At 37.4% G+C, this 22,354-nt stretch overlaps 1 protein-coding gene across 1 annotated transcript in view; it reads left to right on the top strand.

The window, feature by feature from the left end:
- ALK (ALK receptor tyrosine kinase) overlaps positions 1-22,354 on the top strand; it is a 632,586-nt gene that overhangs the window by 492,435 nt on the left and 117,797 nt on the right. The window contains exon 6 of the mRNA XM_088145791.1: positions 17,633-17,764. Within this exon, the coding sequence (XP_088001917.1) occupies positions 17,633-17,764 (132 nt within the window). The remainder of the gene's footprint in view (positions 1-17,632; positions 17,765-22,354) is intronic.

The following is a 22,354-nucleotide window of genomic DNA, read 5'->3' as shown; positions in this document are numbered from 1 at the left end:
AACATGCTCATTGTTGGATCACCATTTTAATGCCAAGATTAAAACATCAGTTCACATTGATTCACAAAATATTTGGATCTGATGACTTGCTAGGAAAGCAGAACCCCAAATGTCAACAAAATAATAAAGCTCTGAATTGTCCCCAACAAGATAGCCTCGTTATAAATGTTGAGGTACTCCAAAATATTTAGCCTGAAAGATCTCATAACCTACCCACTAATTAAGTAAGGAAAATGCTAGATCATTCAGTAGTTGATCTAAGTAACAAAATCCTTGGTATAAGAATGATAGTAGACCATCATGGCTCAGACCTTACTTAGTCATGGACTGGACTGCACCAAGCTAAGCCAAAAAGTTTGTTAAATCCTACAGGGTTGGGGTGGGGGGGCAAGAGGAAGAGAAATAGTTTACATCTGAATGGCACTATATGGAGAAGGTTGAACTTAAGTTTGCACAGCAATCTGAACTTTTGCTGAGTTAGATTTCCTAAATGATAGTAGTTCTTAATGTTGTTTCTATTCACAGCTATAAGCTATTTTCCCTTATAAAATCAAGAAATGCTTGATTTTATAAATGATTCAGGAATACTTGCAAATTTTTCCAATGTTAATGAACATTCTGGAGAGAGGGAGGGAGAGAGATTCTTTCTCCACAGATCCCAGTCCGGTATGAATGAATTATCTATTTGAAGCCCAAGACAAAAATGGGCAGGCAAGACCTTAGACCCCATGGGGGAAGGAAATTAGTGTCCTGAATAATTGCATTGCCTGATTTTGAATTGAGTACAATTCAAGAGTTTCAACATGCCAGTAAACTACTGGCTGTCTAGTAGTGCCTTTCTTCCATTCTTTCTATTTATATCCCTTTATAACTCCTTCTATAGACCATAAGGCCCAAACACATCAGCTAAAAACAGAAAGAGCTTCAATAGAAGCATAATTAGCCTCCATGGTGGCATTTGGCATTAGTATGCCTGAAAATAGAATTTTAATTTTATTTGTGTACAAGGAACCACTGGAAATGACTGTTCATGAAGTGCTATCTCATAAGCCTTCCTCACATCCTTTCAAAATAATTATTTAAAAAGCATTGCAGCCTGATATTGTGCCTACTTTCCATTGCTTTTGGCAAAAATGTGGCATTAAAAAAATAACTTGAGCCCTGGAAATCCACAATCTGGTTAAGTGAAGCCCTCCTTGGTCTTTCTAGAAGCTCAGGGGGGATTGTTGGTGTTTTCATTTGCTCTGTTTTGTTGTAAGGTGCCAGAAGTCTCTGAAACAGAGGTGTTTAAAGATTGAGCACAAAAATATTGCATTGGTTCAATTACGCACAACATTTAGGGTGACTTGGTGGTTATGACTCTTGTTTTTTATTATTATTATTACTGGGATGTGCTATTAACTGGTTTGTCAACATACCTGTTTTATCAGTCTTTGTTTCCATTCCTCACATCTTTAAGTGGTATCAATGACAGTCCTTATAAAAGTGAAAAAAAGAAACAAAAATTATCAAAAGGAGTTGAAAAGTTCACAGTGACATCGCATTGCATTGCATCTTCTAAGCAATCAGGTAAATTGTTGTGACTAAGTGTATTTCAGCCTTCTTCAAAATGTTGCCCTGCAGATGTATTGAACAACAAACCCCATAATCTCCAGAATGCATCATCAAAATCCATGATAGGTAGGTGTTAGATAATAGGAGTTAGTATTGAATACATCCAGAGGGCACCAAGCTTATGGACTCATGTTCATGAGTCAAGCTCAATTCTAAGGAAACATCATTTTATTTCCTCTGTAATAACCTGCCTTCTGTTGGCTTTTACAAAAATATTATAGTAGTTGAGTTCAAACATAACACAAACATAGTTTTGTGTTGGTGATAGTTAAGAAACCTCATCTCAGATTCAGCATCTGGGAAGGAGGGGGGCACATACTGCAGGATCTGGAACTTCTTTGTCTATTTTCTAACTAGAAACATCTCTAGTTTCCAACTGGAGGTGTTGGGAACTACAGAAATGGGGCGGGGGGGGGAGGCAAAAATAAGTTCTCCCATCCTTCCACTACTGGGAGCTACTGAGTGAAATTCTGCTTAGGAAAGGCTTCCGTGGACAAAAAAAAAAAAGCCAGGATTCAAAAATCTGCTGTATTCATATAGCACCAGACTACTGAATTAATTCATGATGTGCAAATAAAGCTACTGTTAAATAAACTAGTTAAATATGTTCTGTGAGCATAGCCATTGCATCTGAAAGAGGGAAAAATGTATCTTACTTCTGGCCTCCAAATTAATATCCCAGGTTCTACTTTTGATGCTGCTGTTGTTCTTCTGCTGGTACAAACATCATGAATGCTTCTTGTTTTTGATTCTGACTCACTTATTTTGGGGAGAAATGCTAAATGGATCATCAACCCTTATATATACATGCAAGACAGAGAGTGGAGAAATCAGACCAATCAGTGTGCCAGAATGTAAATCAGAGTATATATCTGAATTCAAAATCACTGTCAGTAATACATTACTCTTCATGGGATGCACTGTATATTCTAGATGTTCCATGAAGTACACAGAGTTTTCAATAACTTAGCATAGCTAGTTGTTCATAGATATGTGATCAGAGTCTTCAAGAATGGATCCCTTTGTTGTTGTTCAGTCGTTAAGTCATGTCCGACTCTTCGTGACCCCATGAATCATATTGCGCCAGGCCTTCCTGTCCTTCACTGCCTCCCTGAGTTTGCTCAGTTTCATGCTCATTGCTTCAGTGATGCTATCTAACCATCTCATCCTCTGCCGTCCTCTTCTCCTTTTGCCTTCAATCTTTCCCAGCATCAGGGTCTTCTCCAAAGAGTCCTCTCTTCGCATTAGGTGACCAAAGTATCTGAGCTTGAGTTTCATTATCAATCCTTCCAATGAGCAATCAGGGTTGATTTCCTTTAAGATTGACTGGTTTGACCTCCTAGCAGTCCAGGGGACTCTCAAGAGTCTTCTCCAGCACCACAGTTCAAAGGCATCAATTCTTCGGCGCTCAGCCTTCTTTATGGTCCAGCTCTCACAGCCATACATTACTACTGGAAAAGCCATAGCTTTGATTATGCGGATCTTTGTCAGCAAGGTGACGTCTCTGCTTTTTAATATGCTATCTAGGTTTGCCATAGCTTTCCTCCCAAGGAGCAAGCGTCTTTTAATTTCATGGCTGCAGTCTCCGTCTGCGGTGATCTTGGAGCCCAAATAAATGAAGTCTGTTACTGCTTCCATTTCTACCCCTTCTATTTGCCAGGAATGGATCCCTAACCCCAAACAATAGTATGTTTCCTCTGTCAAGTTGCAGTTTGAAGTGCAATTTGTTTAATGCAACTCTTTAAATAATAATTTATACAACTGCTAGTCAGCTATGATACAATTTAATGACTAGAGAAATTTATGGATGCTGCAGGCTACATAAATGTAGCTGTAAATATGTCTCTCATATATACAGTATGTGTGTTTATATGTGTGTGTGTGTGTGTATTTCAAATTTATTCAAAATCATTTATCCTTCCCTTCTTGCTTATCTGCAAGACATGATCTGGGCAAGGCCCAATAATTTTGTCTCCTGGGATGTACTGAGTGGGAGCAACAGTACTGGAAAATGAAAAACCATATTTAATATTAAACAAATAGTTCCACTTAAAAATTAAGTGTCCCAATCACTGAGCTTGGATGAAAATCCTTTCATTTGACTCTAAGTAAGTTAAAACAACAAAGAATTTGTACTGAGCCTTTTCTTTCAATAGCTATTTTACCATCTAACATTTTCCTGTGCCTGAATCACCCCTTTTGCATATATGTTCTGAATATATCAAGAGAGCAGAATAGCAATTTATTGGAAGAAATAAATCATTATAACTCAAAGTGTATGTTGCTGCTGTTTGTGTACACTAAAACTATATTACAAGTGCGTTATCTATGTGTAATGCATACCTAAGTGCATTCAACCGACCACCTTGTCAACTGTGATAAACGAGCAGACAAATGCGGTGTGTTGTTTCACAACAGTAGCTGTAGAAATTTTCTGATGGCTGATTGAGAATGATGGTTCTTAAATTATTGCACTCAGTGGTCACTGGGACTTGATCCAATGCTGAGTTTGCCCAGAATCCATCAATGTGAAGCATCTTGCTTAATCTCAGTGTTGCTTTACAGATATTCTTTCTGCTTAGCTGTGAAAGACCACTTCTGGTTTGTTTTTATCCAACCATATCTCAACCTCTATTTCCAAGAATTTCTGTTCATCAGATTTATGCAATGGACAATGTCTCAAAGTCAGTGTAGCCTTCAAGCAAGAAGGACTAGAGATCTTATTCATATTCTGCTTCCCATCTTGTAGATGTTGAATTAGAACTGTTTAGTGATTCTCTGACCCTGATCAGAACACAAGGACAAAGCTGAGAATAATGCAGAGTACCCCATTTAGAAAGTAAGCCCTTTATTAAGATAACTGTCAGAAGGGTTTTTTTTTTTCCTTCCAAAACAGATTTGCAGTGTAAAATCATCTGAGTAAAAAGTGGCTGTTTTTCTACATGCTTCATTAATTTTTAGTTTTGTCAGGCAATATAAATAACGGTATCAAAAGCACATCTAATTGAATCACCAGTGAGTTCCAAATCCCTGTAGTAGAAAAGAACATGGTGTAACTGTGTTGTTTAGCAAGGTTGGCTGAATGAGGCAAACAATAGCTCATTTTGCCAAGAGGGTTTATTTTATTTTTATTTTATTTATTTTTCAAATTTATATATGCCACCCATCTCACTGTACAAGTGACTTTAGGTAGCATTACAAGTAAAAAACTATAAAATCTTAGAAAAAATATACAAATTAAAAACTACAAAAGGCTAAAATTAAGTTAAAACTACAGTACAAACTAAAAAGGCGGAGAGAGCATCCTCAAGCTACGAAATGGTTCAAATACCACTTTTTCTTTTTTTTTTTAATGTTGGCATTGTCAACATGAGGGATTTGCAACCTTGATGTGTTTCTGATGTGGAATCACTCAAACATGGTTCCATTTCATTCAGGGACACAGGGAGAAACTGAAAGCAAAATGAGGCATCAAGTGTCTCAAATGTAGTACTAAAGTCTGGCTGAGTAATATATTGGAATTCAATCCTATATTTGTGTGTGTATGTGTGTGTGTGTGTGTGTGCACGCGCGCATGTACTTTCAAATTAGGATTGACTTCTAGGGATTGCCTGGATTAATCCCTGAAGTTTTCTCCACAAGATTCGGAAGTGCCATTGCCTCCTTCCAGGACTGAGAGAGAGTGACTGGCCCAAGGTCACCCAGTTGACTTTGTGCCTAAGGTGGGACTAGAACTCACAGTCTCATGGTTTCTAGCCTGATGTCTTAACCACTACATCAAACAGGTTCTTATAGATATTTACTCAGAAGGAAATCCCATTTTGATAATTTAAGTTAGAAAAAGAGATCATTGGGACCAGAGAGTCTATTGAGTTCAGTCTCCTGCTCTATGCAGGAACTCCAGAACTCTGTAATGTATGGCTCTCCCACCTGTTGAAGATCTCCTTAAGGGAGAGTTTACCACTGTTCTGGGTACTTAGTTCCACTGCTGAATTGCTCTTATTGTTAGCTGATGTTGTTGTTTTAACATTCAACTGAATCTGTCTTCTTACAACTGCAGACTTTTTTTCTATCTCCTAGTCTCAAGGATGAAAGTCTTGATCTTCCTGTGGGGACAGCCCTTCAGATATTTGAAGATATTCCCATCTCCCCGTTTTCTTGAAGTTAAACATTCCCAATTATTTTTATAGGAGTTATACATATTTACCCCCCGGTATGTATACGTAGGATTCAAATTTGGCTTATCATATTCTCTGGGGAATGGATATCTCCAGCATTATCAGTGTTTTCATATTTGCTGGAGTATTATATTATTGTAACACACCCCTTCTAGCTGTTTTAATATGACTCATAACATTTCAGTTGATTTTGTTGCTTTGTCACCAGGCTGAAAGTCTATGAACAAATTTTATTTTAACCACAGTGAACTGTGAGATTTGATATTTTAATTTGTCCCTGTGTCCCATGAACAGAGTTAATACTGATAAACTAACTGTATTTCATCCATGTTTGCCTATTGAGTTAGGCAATGTTTTAAGGAAGAAATATTTAGGTTATTTATCTGACAGTTTATAACTAGATAGCTAGCATCCTGTGACCAAAAATAAGCATTTCTCCCTAGGAAGATTTCTGCACCAACTGTTTTTTCTCATTCTCTATTCCTTTAAAATTGCTTCTTTAATGTACAGCAAACACTGCATTCTTTTCTGATAAAAAAAATGTTTTGACATTGTTGGGGGAAGCATTAATGCTTTTAAAAAGATGGAGCAACCCAATGTCACAGAACCTTAAATGGCCTTTGGGGACATTTCCCAATCCATTTAATTAAATTATTATCCAAGACTTACTCTTCCCCCTTATTTTAAAGAGAGAAAGAGAGATAGGGAGGGAGAATGAGAGAGAGAGGAAGAAAATAAAATGCTTACTTATCCGACAAGGTTTTTTTTTTCCTTTCTCTCTACTGCCCCTTTTTACTCAAATCCAGTATTAGACAAAGGTAACTTAAGTGCATATCTTTCCCCCCAATGTCACAGAATCATACACTGATCATCAAACTTAAAAAAATAATAATTTGGTTAGATTAGCAAAAAAATTAACAATGCGCACATATTGTTACTTAATATAACCCCCATGTGTCTGTTGGTATGCCACATATTTAGTTTTTAAAAACCAGTGTACAATGTACACTGGAGGGATGGAATATAAAATATTAATTCATTTCCTGTAAAATACTGTATCTGATTATCTGTGCAATCCATGTATCTTCTATCTGGGGACTCAGCCTGCCTGAAGAACCTTTAAGGTATACCTGCCTAAGTAAGGACTTGCTAAGATTACATCAGATTAGAGTCAAACAGTGTGGTTTAATCAGACTATCTGGAGCAGGGGTAACTAAGTACTAGTACATAGATAATTTGCCTCAGCTCTCTATGGATGCTAAATTCAGTTAGTAATGCTACATGGTAGTTAGGGAGAGATAAAGACATATAATGTAGTAAATAGAGAGGTGATAGAGATCACAAGCCAGAATTTTATTTGCTTGCCTGATCATTGACCTAAAATTAGAGTTGACATATTAATCATGGAATGTCAATAATTTGCAGCTGTGAATGGGTCATTAAAAATCTGGTTTTATGGACCAAATGATCATATTACTTCAGGTAACTCACATAATGATTTGGATCCAAAGAATCTGAGAAGAGCTGTGTGTACAAAAGGTCTTGAATAACTTTTTTTTTTTTTTTTTTTGCAGTATCTACCATCTACCATAAAGATGATGCTTAATTTCTAAAGCTAAGCAGGATCAATTAGTATTTGGATGAGGGATTGCCCAAGAATTCCAGAACTGTTGACTAGATTGAGAAATTGCAAAGTCATGCCTGATGAAGGCAATGGCAAATCACATCTGTAATACTGCCAAGAAAACTGAATGGCTACATCCAGAGTCAAGTCCAACTTGGCATTTTTTAAAAAGTGGGTACCTACTCAAAGTGCCATGTGGTAGAGGTGCAACCATAGAAAAATTAGCACAGTTATCTTGTATGAAGAATGTTTCATGCCATACTAGGCAATCTGATTTAATGCTTTTCAACCGAACCTGTTCAGACATTCTGAGTTCTTTACATATGTTCATAGCACATGTAGAAAGTGCAGGGAGAGAGAGGAATGTTTTCTTTTAAATGTTAAATATTCAGCAGCCATATATACCTGCAGTAGAATCTGTGTGCAAACAAGCAACTGATATGTAAATAGGATGTGTGCACAGAGAAGTGATAAACACATCAAAGTCTATACATTCTTTCTGTGGATTTTATGAATATGTAAAGTGTTTAGCAACAGCATCTGGGTAAGCTGGATATAATCAAGTGTGGTGAACTCAGAAATTGGATGAACTAGGAAAACCCAGATCAAGTCTCTATTCAACCATGGATCTTCCTGGACAATTTTGGGCGAGTTACTTTCTTTCAGCCCAATGTATCTCATAGGGCTGTTGTTGAGATAGATAAAATAAAGGGAGCTCCCATCTGTCTCCACCACTCAGAAGAAAGTTAGAAAATAAGTACAACAAAAGAATGTGCATGGTATTGATAATAATAACAATAATATTAATAATTTGAATTATGTGGACTTGGCAAATTTGCTTACAAGATGTTAAAAAAAACCCTCAACAAATTTAAATGAAAGTTTTCAGGATTTCTGGGGGAAGTATGGCAAACTAAGATGACCGCAGCAAAGACCAAAGAACCAGTGAGCAGACCACTTCCTTTGAACTTCTCTGGATGACAGAAGATAGCCCACCTGTGCTCTGGACAGCTGCTTCTCATGAGGAGACCGCAGGACAGCAGTTTTCTGGGTTTGAACACCAGGAGATGATAGGATTAGCCATCTTGCTCACAACCATGGTTGTGAGCACCTTTTAAAGGACACTAAGTACACAATCCTTACTTTCTAATCACTTTCCAAAACTGCCTATTAACCATCTTAACACTATTAGAAACCTTCAGGATAACAAGTTTGAAAAGTCTTCATTGGGTGAGTTTAACTTCAACTCTAAACAAGAAAAAATAATTATAACCTTAAGAACTTAAAGAATTTGAAATAAACAGTAAAAAGCTAAATAAGATTTTAATATAAGAAAAATCAGAGTAAATCTAAGAATAAATGGATTAAGGGTACAGATAAGTTTGGAATATTGATTTTTTTTACAAGATTTTGGAACTAACTATAAAAAATAAACAGCTTCTTCTGGGAAACAGACTTATTTTGGCTATCCTGGTTATTGTAAGCCATGACAAAGATAAGTGATGATTTTAGAAACTGGGCACTACAGGGGAATAAAGATTCTAATCAGAAATGAAAATAATACAAGCCTGTTCCTGATGTCAGTTAATACTGGGACTTTCAAAAAGACATAAAATGTTATAACATCAGAAATATTAAAGGAGATCTTTGAGGAATGGAGCCAGAAATCAGTAACTACAATATCAACACTGTCAACAATGATGTCTGCTTCTATGGCTGGACTATGTCTAAAAGGTCTTACTGAAGGAATGACAGATGTGGAACAAATTTTATCTGACAAGACAGAGAAAGTACTGAAGGTGGAACTACAAATGACAGACCAAGAGAATGACTTTGAAAAAGACTCTTTTCTGGATATGCAAAAGAAACTGGCTGAAGTTTTAAAAACTGAAAGGGAAATACAAATGAAAAATCAAGAGAATGACCTGGAAAATGTTTTCTTATTGGATATACAAAAGAGGCTTGCCTGTGCAGTGGGGTAAAGAAGAATTGAAGACAAATCAAATCCTACAGCAATATTTGATTGACTTAAAGATTAAAACTGTTAGAAGTAAAAGGAAGGAATATAAAGTTGGTTTATTCGATCAAGGTTAAAATAAGACAGCTTTTGCAAAGTTCCAGCAACCTTTTATGGACTTCTTGCTGACACCAGGATTGAAAGCTGATATTTTATGGATTTTTTATAGATAAGGGATGGGATATGGGATAAAAAGATATATGTAATCTTATACAGAGTTATTAAATTTGTTTATACTTGTGATGAAGGCTGGAAGTTACTTCTTTTTATATTTCTTTTCTTTTACTTCTTTCTTTTTTTCTTTTTTTCTGCACTTTTTATTCTTTTTTCCCATTCTCTTCTCTTTCTCTAAGTTTAGTTTGTATTAATTTTTACTATTGTCATTAATTTTTTAAATAAAAATTATATTTAAAAAACAAGTTTAAATGAAAGTTTTCAAACAAATTCATCCATTTTTTTAAAAAAAGAACAGGTTATGCTTACAGTGTGCTGAAGGGGGTCCCTTCAGTTGCACTATATAAGCAGAAGAGTTGTTTAGTCTGTACTCTGAGTGACCCTTAGTGACCCTTAAAGCCTTAGATTGAAATGAAAGCTGATTCTAACATAAAAAGAGCTCAGCAATAAAATAATCAAAGGTGGAGATATGAAGGGATGGCCATGCAGGTGTGAACTCATATCTCATATTGTGACCCATTTCAAAGGATAGTTTTCTCTTATCATTTGCTTTTGCTCTGTTCTATGCCATTTACAACAATCAGAAAGGTTGCATTTCTTCCACAGTTTTCTGAAAAGCAAGCACTTGCTATAAAGTGCTAAACCTCTGGAGAGGAGCTAGACTAAATCTATCAAAAACTCCAGATTTTATTTGGTGTCTTCTGAGAGAGAGTAACTATAGAGAGAGAGAAAGCTGGAATAAACAAGTAAAATTAAAGCTATAAAAATTATTGGACAGTTTTTACTTTTACACCTTCACGGAATCCATAGTTCACTTTTGACATCTCCAGTTTCTTTTGCTTTGCAGGGCTATTAGTTTTAAAGGGACTTAAGCAACTAACATAAAGAGTTACTATATTGTTGTCTGGACTCTATTCATCCAAATTAAAAAAAATAGTTTTTTTTCCTTTTTTTGTTTTCTTTTGCATCTTCTTTGCCAAAAGAATGAATTCCATCATAATACAAGCATTATGACAGTGGAAAAGAAATGCATAATCAGGCTGTCATGTTAAAGAGCAAAACACTCCTCCATGATTACTGTAACAAGCAGCAGGAACTAAATAGCTACCTCTCAACTGAGTATCTGGGGAAGGCACTAGATCACAGGGCACATCCTAGCTGCCTTTTGTGAGGTAAGACCAGCAGCCATTAGTTATCAGTCGATTATACTAGGATGGATAATCCAGTGCCCTCCAGATGTTGTGGGCTACAACTGTACAGTCCTTTACTCTTGACAGAGTCAATGGGGAGGACAAAAGGGAACATCTCCCTCCAGTCTTGGTGATTTCATGGACACAGCAACAATTTGGAAGTGGTTTGCCTTCTGTTTTTTTCCCCCCTAATTTCCCAGTCCAGACTATAGCCAAAATATTGCCTGCCCCTGGCCCTACTCAGCTTTCAACATCAGCCAAAGCTGGTTAGCTGTGCCAGACTAATTAAGCTGAAATTCAAAATATTTATATGGCATGACATTGCCTGTCCCTGAACTATACAAACCAGGCCATCAAAAGACATGTTGTAAACTCTTCCAAGTGATTGAATTCTCACAAGCAAGGGAAAACAAAAGACATGAAGCATAAATCATGGCATTTTCCCCTTGTTCACACTCCATGTCAACATCAAGCAGATTACAAGGATCTCATCTCATGTCCATCTCTTCCCTATTCTCTGTATAAGGCAGTTATCAGTGTCAGCTCTCTGCTGTCTCCTCTCTCCCAGAATCGCTTTTAAAAACCATTGGACTCTTCCTTAAACTTCCTTACGGTTCTGCCCATAACTTTCTAAAAGGGTGGTAGAGTTAAATGTATGTTCATTTAGGTTGCTAGGAGTTGAAAATGACTTGATAGCACATACCAGTCAATCAGTCAATCAGCAAAAGGAAACTAACAATCAGGAATTAAAACCACATCTACTATCAGTGTTAGAGATGTTCACAGAGACAACTTTTTATTCTTACTGATTTAACTATGATCTAAATTTGCAACAATCTCACAACAAATATTTCATGTAATATGTGATTTTCCTCCTTGAGCTTTTGGAGGGAAAGCAGGATATAAATCTACCAAATCAATGACAGTGGTAACAGTGAGAGTTTTCTACTTAATACAAATGTAATAGATTTAAGAAACAATTTTCACCCATGGAACAAATTTGTTAAGATGCCTTTCCCTGTATGTGTTTGGCCTCTGTAAACGTCAGCTTTTTCTCTTAAACTGGTTGGGCTTTTTTCATTGCTAATCTGAAATGCTATGCACCCATCCTTGAGTCAGCAGAAAACAATGCCTCCATGAAATCTATGTCATCACTGCTAATCCCTATATGGTCTCTGTTCAAAGTCACTGCCATTATATGTCTTTCCTTCAAGATGACAAAGCCTTACAGCTTTTACATACCTTGAGGCCAACCTTGGATGGTATAAAAATAAGAAGAAAAATACCACTTTGACAGGAGTATAGTTGATGAAACTTAAGCTTGTTTTACTCATAGGTGGGGAATGAAATAAGGGCAATATCAAGAGGCCTCAGCAGAAAAAAATATATATTGCCAGGACATGTGTGTCCCAAAGTTAGTTGGAAATGGGGGCTTGGCTAGAGTACAATCCAGAAATACCCAGATAGTGTGAAAGGGATATTTTTATTTGTTTGGGGATGATTCTTCCCCCACTTAGGTTTTCAAAAACATTTCTGAGCATCTGTAAACCACAGGGCTGCTTGCTCTGTTGCACATGAACATGCACATGTAAAGATTTGATTCATATTAGAAGGATGACTTATGGACTTAAGATGAAATGAAGACAAGTATCAGGGGGAAATGGTACAGAAATGATAGAGAAATGATATTGCCAGGGTACTATCATCAGGTGCAAGTGGGACAAATCCCATTAAATGCAAAGATGCATTTACCATAACATCTAGCCAGATTAAAATGTGTGTATACAAAGGATGGCTGAATTTCTTTGCCCTTCCAATAAGTAACTGTCATAGGTAAAGCAAACCAGCCTGGGATGTAGATTAATGTAAATTCTGGTCTCATTTTGCCTTTTGTATTAAAAAAAAAAAAATCTAGCAAGAGAAAAGGGTCATATTGTTTGCATAACTGTTGGTATTCAACTGAGTTATTTTCACTAAAGTGTATTTAAAACCTATACATCCTGAAGCCAATATGGACCTCAAAAATGACAATCACACACACCTCAGAGAAAATTATTTTTTTTAAAGGAAAAACACAGTGAAAGCATATCATTGATAAATAACAATGAAGGTAAAAGTAGCACTCGTGGGGAAAATAGGCTTTAAGCAGTATTGAGGAAACAGCAATATACTTTGAGAGTAACAGTGGAACCTCGTGTACACTGTAGGATTTAGGGAAGAGAGCGAATCCAATGTATTTTCCGTATAGCCTCTTTTCATTGCCTTACACAATTTTGGATAAGTAGAGATGGGATATTAGTGCACATCCATACCTTGGTTTTTGAAAGTCAAGAATTCAGCAGGAGGAGAAAAAAGAAAAGGGGGAATGAAAAGTTAGGCTGACTAAATGTTAACAGAAGAAGGCATGTACAAGGAGAAAAAAGAGAAAGGAGATAAGAAGCCTGCCAGTATGTAAACACAGATAATGGACCAGGAACCAGTGAAAAAGGCGAGAAGAAGAACTTTTGTTCAGGCAGTTCTGATCTTAGGGCTGGTGGTAGACAGAGCCTACATAAAGGCTCATAAGTTCACAGAAAGGAAAAGAAAGGTAATGGGAAGTTATCAGTAGCAGTCTGCCAGTGCCCCTTGGCTGGGCCATCTCAATATGTTCCCTGCTTCCTAAGCCATGATTCTCTTCAAATCAGTCAAAGAGCGGGCATTGGTATACCCTAACTTACTCTGATCTGGACCCACCTGACCAGGTGAAGCTGCTGGCTCTTCCAACTCAGCAGAGGCTGCTCCTGGGATCGAAAAAGACCGTGGTTCTGAAGTCTAAGAAGGCAACATTCTTTCAGGGCTAAGTTCAGTTCTTGGAAAGTCTAACAGCCTCCTCGGGGCTGTAACTACAAGTCCAACTCAGTGAAGTATGTGATAGCTCTCTGCCAGTGTCATAGGATGGACTCAGTTCTAATCTGTTAAAGAGAGGCCTGGCCTCAAATTACTCAGGTTGCTCTCCGGGGTAAGGAAAGCCTTGCAAAGAGGGTGAGAACTGAGAGCCAGGCACATGTTTGCTGCAACTTTCCTTTAAAGTGACTTCAATGAGGGACAGAAAGTCTCAAAATCATTTTTTTCTTCTTTCCCTGGCTGGCCAAAAAGTCTGGGTTTTATGTCTATCCAATGTGGGCTATTGAGAGGGCCATCCCCTCTCCCAGGGATGAGCTTACACAAGCTTTCTCAATTCTCATCGTTTTAAGATTGTCCTTAAAATATCTCCTCCTGCTTGCATTCCATGTGATCAGCATGGATGAGAATTGTAGTTCAATCAAATTTTCAGCCTGATGTCTGTGTACATGATGTCCATTTCTCAACAATGGAAGTTTTATCCCTATAGGCAGCATTGATATTAAATCTGTGCATCAGGTCAGATCTGCAAGTGGGAGAGTAAGGGAAGGAAGCTACCTCGGAGCACTGTCCTGTAATAATCCCATGTTAACTCCAATATATGCCATGATATATAGGTTTTTCCTCTTGTATAAGCCTAAAATGTTGCAGTATTGGGATTTCAGGCATGAAAACCTCAAAGGACAGGCCTAAGAGGGAAGGGGGTTCATTCAGATTGGAGGCCTTGTTACAATACATTACAGGGGTATATTGTTACAATACATCACTCTTTGTCTGTATTTATGTAGGTAACACCACTACCATCCAGATCTTCAGTTGAACATTTTCTACAAAATTTGCTAATTTACTTCGGTGGGTTTCAGAGCCTAGCTAGAGGAGGACAGGGAGTTAAAAGGGCCAGCTATAAAACAATTCACATAATACTGAGCCAAGTCATAAAACCATAAAGCAGTCTGCAGTCTTTCATCAATGTTGCAAGGATCAGGCAGAGGCATTCAGGATTCCAATAAGCCATTTGCTGGTGAGGGACAGGTCTGGTCATCAGGGAATTACAATACCACCAACAAACAGTTCTTGTTATCAAAGTAAAACCATGCAGCAAGTTGTTTCAGCAATATTTCAGCCTTCTGAGTAACCTTAAATGCCTCATACCTGCATTCCCCACCCAAGTGCATAAGAAGTTCAGTAACTTTGATTTTTGCTGGGGTTCAGTCCTGCAAAGCTTTAAGCCACTCATCAGACTTTCAATGGTGACCACTCTTTTGCCAGGCTAGTCTCTGGCTCCTTCCCATAGCCTTCTGCATTCACAAGCCCTGGAAAGTCCACGTCTGAATCCTTAGCATTAACTTCAGGAGTAATGAAGCTTACATTTAGTTTTTCAGGAGCCACATTTCTCAGCCTGGACCTATTTGAGAACAATAATATCTCAGGCTGGACCCTCACAGTAGGATGCATTTAGAGGAATAGCCCTAAAGCCATTTATTATACTTGGTGGGTCTAAGGGTTTGAGCCTCTTTCTCCAATTTGGCATAGGAGAGCTCAAATTCCTATGATGAGATTTTTCCATTCATTGAAATAATTATGGGAGTGTCATGGAAAAGATGTAGATAGACAATGCAAATTATCTATAAATAGTGTGTGAGTGTGTATCTGTGTGTAGATTACACATTTTAAAAAAAAATCTGCTAGAGTCCTGAGTCCATTCTTTCAACCAAGTTATATGCCAGTTTTTCTCCATTTAGTTTTCTGTTAGAAACTATACAAGAACTGCAAAGTATTATAGGAGTATAATCACTTATGCATCTCTCTCTCTCTCTTCCCCTCTGTCTCTGACTAGCGACAATTCTCTCTGTATTTTATTTCAAAGTGTATGCTGTATTTTCATTCCACTAAAGTAGCTGGAGACTCAGTTTGTGGATAGCTCAGAATAAATTCTTCAAGAATAATGACATGCATTTTTAATAGGAAAATCATCATTTTTAAGTTAGCAGCTTTAAAGGAAATGTGCCTATGCACAACTAATAAGAATAGAATTAATAATTCTAAGTATCTAACAAGATACATTTCAATTGGACTAAATTATTTAGGAAATAATTCCAGCAAGCTGGCTCTTTAATCTGCGAAGGAGAATCTATTAGTGTTGTGAAGCCCTCCTGCCTTCAGGTATTCCAGGCAGCAAGCTGCTATTTCAGGCATGCAGATAACATCTTTTCTCAGCTTCCAGCAGGAGCAGATATACAGTATGCCACAAGGCAATTTTCCCCAAACTTCTCCTATTCTAGAGAAAAAGTTTTTCTCTGTTTAAAATCAGGCAGACATTAAATAAGAGGCTGAAAACAGATTTACCATTTCCCTTCAGTCTCAGATTTAAATTGGAATTTGCAGGAAACAGGATTTTCCAGGTTACAAATTAGCAGAGAAGTAACATCTGTTCCAAGGCTAGTTTGGTCTTTAGAGGAATAGAGAAAATGTACCTAAGAATTGTGCTATATTTAATTTATTTCATGTTTCTGGTAGATAATACTTTATGGTCTCTGATATTTATGTTCTGTGTACATGCTCAGTAAATTATGGGGTTTTTATGCATCTTGGAACCTCTTGAGTAGAGTTCCTCTAAATTAGGAGCAACCAATATCATATTGTATCTGCTCAGAGGCTTATATTTCTGATCTGAACAATGATACTTTTTACTTCCTTTGCCACTGAATGGTTACTTAAAGCTAAAAAGGAACTTCTGCATTTCCCCCTCTTTTCTTTTTAATAAAATTGTATTCTGTTTCATTTTGTGAGATTGATCTGGCTCTCAGAGGAAATGGGGCTGATTTCCCTAGTCACGCATGTTCACACTCCAGATTCAGGAAGTGATGGAGTAGAGTTTATTTCATTTTCATCCTCTTTTTGCCTTTGTAGTGCCAGTCCTTGCTCTCTCACATACATACGCTGTAGTTAGTGGGGAAGAAAGCAAGTAAAGGCATCTCCCTGGAAGTTAACTGGTGGCTGTAACTATAAAGGTTCTCCTGCAAGGTAGGAGGTAGAGCTAGGATGTGTAGACCCAGAGGGTTCCTGGAAGAGAAGATGGAGACGTCCAATCTTTCATCCTATGGGCTCAGCTCTGCTGCAACAATAAGCTACCCTGATAGCACTTTTTCCCTGAATGAGACGATAGTCTCATCAAGTATATAACTTTGCCTAATACATGTTTTTTGGCCCATAGTTTTCTCTAATTGAGAGCACTGCTTGAAGCTACTTTGGTGAATATACCCCTGTTTGTATATTTTATTTATTTGGAAAATGATGTTTCAAAATTTAAATGGATGAAACTTCCAAAGGTTAAGTATGTTTCAGATCACGTATAGGATTGTTTTAGAAGTGTGAAAGTTCATATTAAACTGAATAATTCTCTCTCTCTTTCTAACAGAAAAGTATGAATAGATGATGGAAAAGATTTTAGTGATTGGGGTTTGTTTTCTTCTAAGAGACCTTTTCTAGTTGTTTGTGGAGACAACACTGGAGCAACTTCTATCACCATTGAAACTGTTTTCTGCTGAAAGGAAAGGAAAGGAAAGGAAAGGAAAGGAAAGGAAAGGAAAGGAAAGGAAAGGAAAGGAAAGGAAAGGAAAGGAAAGGAAAGGAAAGGAAAGGAAAGGAAAGGAAAGGAAAGGAAAGGAAAGGAAAGGAAAGGAAAGGAAAGGAAAGGAAAATAAGATACCTGGATTATTCCCATGGAAATGCAAAACCATAAAAAGATAATCACATGAAATGAATACAGTGAGAGATAATTTCATCTATGAATCAGTCTGTATCAACCAGTAGTCAAGCTTTGTGTTCCTTAGTGGATTAACTGCCTTTGAGTTGTGGTGATTATGGTCCTTTGGCAGAGAATGAAACCTAGCTAAGTATACTGTGCAAATTGTGATGAAGAGATTTAAACAGTACTCTCTTTTCTTTTTCATAGGGCCACCTTCTGCCTCTAAAATGGCTCTTCAGAGTTCCTTCAGCTGCTGGAATGGAACAGTGATCAGGTTGAGACGGGTGTGTGACTTCATCAGAGATTGCGCAGAAGGAGAAGATGAGGGACAGATATGCAGTAAGTCAGATCAACTCCAAGACTTTAGAACATTGTCTTGCTGTACAGCAGTGAAAACTACCTCAGTCCCACAAGGGAACCTGAATGGGTTCTTTGAACTCAACACTAACTATGCATGAAAAAAACCCTTCCATCTCCACACTCAAGTAAACTGGGATGTTTAGTTTTTCTAACCAAAGGAGGAAACTGCAAATGCTGCACCTAGCTTGCTCCCCATAGAACCAGTTGCAAGGAACCTAGGTCCCTAGTATAGGTTCTCTCTGCCAGCAGCTAATCTGCAGTCATGATTATGTTTGTAACTCAAAGACCTGGGGACAAAAAAAAAAAAGAAAGGTAGCTTTGGAAGATGAAGCCATCCACAAGGAAATGTGTTAGGCTGGAAGGACCAAATTATTGCCCTGTAATTCAGTACTGCCATGCTATATAAACAATTTATTAAAGCTGGATTTTTCCAAGAATCTGTTTTGATCAGGTTTTTGCTGTGCAATAACTTTGTCACGGCTCAACATCCCTGGAGGGCACCAAGATGAGGAAGTCCATTTACTAAATAACATGCAGTACATTTAGTAGATGTTAAATAAGAGAAGGCAACTGAGCCAATCCTGAACCTGGGGATGGAGTAGAACACGCAAAACAGTCCACTTTCACTGTATTCATTAGAAGGATAGGAAAAGGATATAGGCATCAGGACATTTTGGATTTTAAAAAATACTGAAAGTAACAAGGTCTGTCTGAAGGTTGAAAATGGAAACAACATGGAGTCTACAAATGTTACTGTAACAACAGGAAAAGAAAAAGAGAGAGAGAAACAGACAGGAAGGATAAGCAGGTTTCAGTTATTACATAAATTCTAAATTATGCCTCTGAAGCAGAGTGAAACATGGTGATTTAGGTTTCTCACTATATGTGGGAGGCAGAAGTGTGTGAAATAAGATTAGAGAATGACTTTTCCCCACATATCCTCTTGTTGAGAAAGGAAATGAGTTGCATGCATTTTAGATGAAACATGAGCAAGTAACTGCAATGTCCTGAGAATTCTATGGAGGCTTTTTATGATGAAAAGGGGCCAGTTTATTTGAAATGTGCTGGTAGGTGTGATTCAGCCCAAAATTACCCACAAAGGAAACAGTAGGAGAACATTTTTGTAATATTGCAGCACTCTTCTTCCATAAACTACTGAAAAGCTGTCTACAAATTGAGAAGTTACCTGCACAATCATTACTGGATGACTAGACATGGTGAATATATTCTTTCTCCCTATAGAAATGTCATTTTGGTTTACTAGACAACCCCATTCTCATACCCCAACAGTGTTCCCACAAAAGGCAGGTCTTGTGTTGTTACCAAACTATGGAAGGCTTGGTAACAACACAGAAATGGTGTTTAGCCTCCACTCTCCCTAGTTTTGGAAAACTTGAGGCCTACTTCTCCAATTGGCCTTTTGCTCCATTTCAATATATTTTATTGAGGGAAACTAATACATGCAACAGCATTAAAGAGTCAACCTCAAAATCAATAAGCACAGTAATAGAAAAGGGAAAGGGGTATAGAAATTGTATTATGAATACAACAGCCTATTCATTTGATTATGAATTTAATATTAATGTATCTTTAGTAGGTTTTAATTCTGTTTTACCTTGTTTTTTCTATTGTTGGAGTATTCTTGGTAATCTTGATCAGACTTTCAGATAGAAAGAAGGAGTGTAAATATTTATATGAATAAAATGATATGCAATACAACTATATTGAGGTAGGAAAATTTGATTCCAGTCTACTGTTTTCCAACCCCCAGAAATATCAGTACAAACTGGTATGCATAGTAGGTGAGATTGCGTGTTTGAGGATGCTTTACAATGGCAAACATGCACGTGGCATCCAGAGCCATTGGGAGTTGGTGGCATACAAATTTAAAATAATAACAATAACAATAAAGAGAAAAAAGTCTGGATAGTAGACACTGCAATACCTGGAGACAGCAGAATAGAAGAGAAGGAACTGGAGAAAATCACAAAATACGAAGACCTGCAAATAGAAGTAGAACAACTATAGCAAAAGAAAGCGAAGATACTACCAATAGGAATAGGCACCTTGGGTGCAATCCCAAAACATCTGGAGCACCACTTGAACACCATCAACATTGACAAAATCACCATCAGTCAATTGCGAAAGGCAGCTTTACATGGAACAGCTTACATCCTGCGATGATACCTTTAACACCATCAAACAACCGCATCTGCCTATCCAGGTCCTTGGGAAGGGCTCAATAGGTGGATAAAAATGCCAAATCCAGTCTAAACATCTGGCTGACTGTCCAGTCAACAATAATAATAATAAATGTAACCCTCCAGAAAGACAGACATGCTGAGCCAAACTAAAAATGTCAGGTCAAGCTTCTCTCCTTCCTTCCACTCTAAGAAAACTGTGAGCTCTAGCCAGATTGTGAACTTTCCCTAAGGATTGGTAGGCCAACTGCTGATCTACCATCTGAATGTCTATCATATGATCCTGATGCCATTCTATAAATAAATAATGAATTATGTCTACTGTTACTTTTGAAGAAATTGGGGAAGTGATACATGGATGTAGAGGGAAAGAAGCGTGTGTAAATGTGTCATGTATTGGAAATTAGGTGACTTGCACGCAAGTTCCTGTAGGCTGGTAATTGCAGGCAAGAGTGATCAAGAGGTTGCTACTTTTGGTGTAAGGGAAAGATGATACGGTGGCTACATTAACACATTGTGCTAAGGAATGGTTTCTTTTAACATGGTTTGTAGAATTTCAGCAAGATTTTGAAATCACAAATCCGAGCTTCAAAGGCAACAGGATAACATTCATATTCAATCTGAGATTCAGTAACAACAAAAAAATCAGTTCAGACCCCAATAAGACCTATCTGTCCTTTCCATGAAGTGTGCTACTTGGCAAAGACTGAAAAAGAAAAAGCAGGATGGAAAGAGGAAATGGAGGCCCAACCCATTGCTTCCTTCAGCCCCACCAATCCCACAGATTACCTCTGAGAGAAGACGTCCTTCTAATAGGGCTAAGATTGCTGAGACCTGCAATGTTATAAGCCCTATCTCTCTGTTGATTGTTACACAAATCCTTCTTAAAAGTTCTCATTGTTTGTCCCAGGCCAGACAAAAGAAAACAAAACAAAAAACCTCAATTAGCTGAAAATAGAAATAAATATTCCCAGTCTTTGGCCATGGCAGGGAGGAGATAGAAAGGAAAACATGATGATGAGTATAATATTCAAATGTAGCCAGGAAAGCCATGGCTCCATTGTTACAGATGGATGGAGAGACAATGTAGCACAGTGGTTAGAATCTAGTAAAAGCCATGGCTAAGGGGAAGTAGATTCACATCTCCACTCACTCATGAAACTCATTGGATGACATATACAGCTGTTTGGACTCTTTGGAGGAAGGGCAAATTATAAAGAATTGCATACTTAAATTATTGTATAGCATATTTATCACCAAGTTACTAATGGATATTTTAGACTCTTATCCAATTACAGTTTTTGGAGAGAAATATTATGGATATTTGTATTATTATATAAAATAACTATCTCTTTTTTATTTAAAATTCTATAGAAACCTTTTAGTTAAAAAAGCAAGGAGTGAGGGCCCATCAGTTGTGACTTAGATGATTTTTGGTGGGTTTATTGATTAAAATCTTGTTCATCACATTCCAGGATGAATTTAGCAATATACTTGTGAGGGAAACTTAATTCTTGTCTGAGAAGAAATATTGTATCTATGGCATTTGGCTTGTCATAATGCATTTGATAGGTCTGCTTCTGTATATGAATCCACCCAAATTTACATATGAGAACCTCAGAAAGATACTTAGTGTGCATGAAGTCTGTGCAAATCTTTTCCTCCTTTCAGTTATGCTTATTAGAGTCTGATCGGTGCAGATTGAAAAATAATCATGGCAATATAGTCTGACACACAAGTTAGAGATGTTAAATCTTGCCATGGAACTGTGGTAAATGGCTGTCAGTGGTTTACTACATATAGGAAACATTACAATAAATGAAGAAGTCAGTGTTTTCTTAGCACAAAACAATTAAAGATTCATAAGGTTACATTTATGACAGATGAAGTCTGGGCTAGCAATTGCACTGCTAATATATCTTTATCTATACTTCCACACTCAGTTTCCCTGTCATTTTCCCCTATCTTCTGGGCTCTAGGCAGTGTTTAATGCTTAGACATTTCCCTCAAATGTTCTACTTTGTTACACCATTCTATATACTATATGTTGGGCACCAAAGTGAATTAAACTGAATGGCACACAGGGCTGCTTCAAGGAGAATTCAAGGTGCACATTCTATTCTGATTTAGCCTGGGGCTGCATCAGAATCTTCTGTTGATTTGGAGAACGGAATCCAGCTAAAGAAGAATGAGTGCGGCATTTCATTTAAAAGGAAAAACTGGAAGAACTTTATAATCAAATAATTTTCTAACATTTTCCAAAAACATTGTCCAAAAGTATTTGGGGTGGCAGAAAGGAGCAGAGGGAATGTAGTCCTCAAAGACTCTCTGTCATAAATGAGCAGTGCCTTCTTTCTACTTTCTACCT

The sequence above is a fragment of the Python bivittatus genome, unplaced genomic scaffold (assembly GCF_059951505.1).
Source record: "Python bivittatus isolate LINGU-HERP-01145 unplaced genomic scaffold, Pbiv_v1 ctg000020_np1212, whole genome shotgun sequence".
Classification (NCBI taxonomy): Eukaryota; Metazoa; Chordata; class Lepidosauria; order Squamata; family Pythonidae; genus Python; species Python bivittatus.
This window is presented reverse-complemented; position numbering and strand designations above follow the sequence as displayed.